At 36.6% G+C, this 2,213-nt stretch overlaps 1 protein-coding gene across 1 annotated transcript; it reads left to right on the top strand.

Annotated features, from left to right (window-relative positions):
* Window positions 1-504: 504 nt before the first annotated feature.
* On the top strand, window positions 505-1,830 carry LOC107698165 (serine/threonine-protein kinase pim-3-like). The gene is made up of 4 exons (XM_016499123.1): window positions 505-847; window positions 958-1,137; window positions 1,405-1,614; window positions 1,722-1,830. The coding sequence occupies exons 1-3, from the start codon at window positions 505-507 to the stop codon at window positions 1,521-1,523; spliced, it is 642 nt and encodes a 213-aa protein (XP_016354609.1). The 3' UTR covers window positions 1,524-1,614; window positions 1,722-1,830.
* Window positions 1,831-2,213: the final 383 nt, after the last annotated feature.

The following is a 2,213-nucleotide window of genomic DNA, read 5'->3' as shown; positions in this document are numbered from 1 at the left end:
CCGTATTTCTGATGGCAAAAAGTAGACAGACATTTTGCTCTTACATTGAAATCTGTATACACTGCCTTAATCAAAAAAAAAATGAAGGAACCTACAGATTTTAATCTTAAATACTCAATTCTTCATGGTTAGGTTAAGGTTAGGTGTTCAATATGCTCAACTGTGTTTTTTACCTTTTGCAGGTTGCCATCAAACGTATTCAAAAGACTGTACGGGATCAGTATCTTCAAACTGTAAGTTGACAAAACATAATATGTATTTAGTTGTTTAAGTGCTGATTACTGTAGTTAATTCACTTGTAAGTAACATTAAGCATGAATTCAATAGACAATTAAGCAGCAAAAAAACTTTGACTGTTTATTAAATCCACAAAGCTCAAAGCAATGTAAAGTACAGTACATTTAAAAATGATATATATTCTTCAGAGTTTTACCAAACTAACCTTTTGTCGCATCTTTTCTGTAGGCTGGGCATCCCAAACCTCTCATTACCTAAGTTGCGCTGATGCTAATGATGAGGCAAGGACCCATAAGCCCCCACGTCATCCAACTATATGAGTGGTTTGAGCACTCTCAAACATTCACTCTCATTATGGAGTATCCGGATCCCTGCGAGAGCTTGTTGGACTTCATCAACAATAATCCTAACATGAGTGAGACAACAGCACGGCTCATCATGTGTCAGGCGGTGCAAGCAGTACAGCACTGCATTGAGCGCGGTGTTTTTCATAACGATATTCATCCAGAGAATATCCTGTTGAGAAAACACACTTTGGAGCTTGAGTTGATAGACTTTGGTTGTGGTCATCTACTTAGTAGTAATGGCTATGATTGCAGGCAATATAGAGGTGAGCTGGCATTTTGTGTCACAGAGTGTGGAAACCAGTGTTTAGTGACTTATTATTGATCATGTGATTCTTCTAAGAATTGCTCAATGCTGAACATGTCTTGCTTACAGGAATACAGGCTTACTTCCCACCTGAACTCTTCATCTATGGCAAATTCCACGCCGTCTCTACAAACGTCTGGGCTCTAGGAGTGTTGTTGTATGAGATGATGAACACATGTTCTCCATTTCGCAATATAACGGAAATCACGCAAGCCAAAATTAGGTTTGAAAACCCAGATTTATCTAAAGGTGAGAGAATAGCATTGATAACACACACATACAGCTTCTGCACAGAATTAACAAACATTGGTAGAGAATGTCTTGTCTAGCATAGTAAAACACAGACTTTAGTATTTACCAACAGATGTTAGAAGTTAGAATTATGTGTTCAGAGATATGTTTATAATACTTGTAAATTCCCTTAACCTTAAATTAACCACATTACAGAAGCTGATTTCGTACATGCCAACATTAGTGTCACATGGTCACGACTAACCAGCTCTCTCCTGAAAACAGAATGCTGTGATCTGATTGTCCAGTGCCTAACCCGTGATCCAACTGAACGGCTGACCCTCGAGCAGATCTTGCAGCATGACTGGTGTAAAACAGTGGATCTAAAACGAAGGGAGGATTGAAGCATCATTGGTTTCAGAGTTGAGACTGATTTGTGCTGTCATCTTCAATTCTTAATCATATATGATGTACATTTAAAATATGATTAGTGAAGTGAGTTCATTTTAACAATCTTGTTATACTATAATATATGATGACTAGAAAAAAGACTTGAGTGAAGACAGTCAGTGTGAAGAATCCTCTGGCTTTCTCTTTCCCAGGGTTGGACACACACCTTCCAGTGAAAAAGCACTATGGATTCACATGCTGGAAATTGGAAACTCAAGCCCTCATGTAAGCCCACTACTAAAGAATTAGAGAGCTCGGAGCACCCCATAATTCAAAGTCTGTCCACATCCTTGCAGTCCCGTCTGAAAATGAGCATTGGCAGTTCTAGTCATCAGAGCCATAAGTGCTTTGTTTTAAAGGCTTAGTTTTGGCTTTTTTAAAAGCATACTTTGGCTTTGTTTTAAAAGCGTAGTTTTGCTGTTTTAAAAGGAATATATTATTAGGAAGCAATAAAAAGGGCTTTATAAGAATTATATCTAATAAAAAAATAAATATTTAATAAAAATGATAAAAAATAGTATGTTTGTCTTAACATTTTTACTAATGTTATTTGGTGGATTTTTTGCTAAAAAAAAATAAAATTATAAAAATATATGATGACCATTTATACACACACACACACACACACACACACACACACACAC

This window comes from Sinocyclocheilus anshuiensis, unplaced genomic scaffold (genome assembly GCF_001515605.1).
Source record: "Sinocyclocheilus anshuiensis isolate Anshui unplaced genomic scaffold, SAMN03320099.WGS_v1.1 scaffold2557, whole genome shotgun sequence".
In the NCBI taxonomy this organism is placed as follows: domain Eukaryota; kingdom Metazoa; phylum Chordata; class Actinopteri; order Cypriniformes; family Cyprinidae; genus Sinocyclocheilus; species Sinocyclocheilus anshuiensis.
Note: the sequence above shows the minus strand (reverse complement) of the source record. Positions and strands in the feature narration are given on the sequence as shown.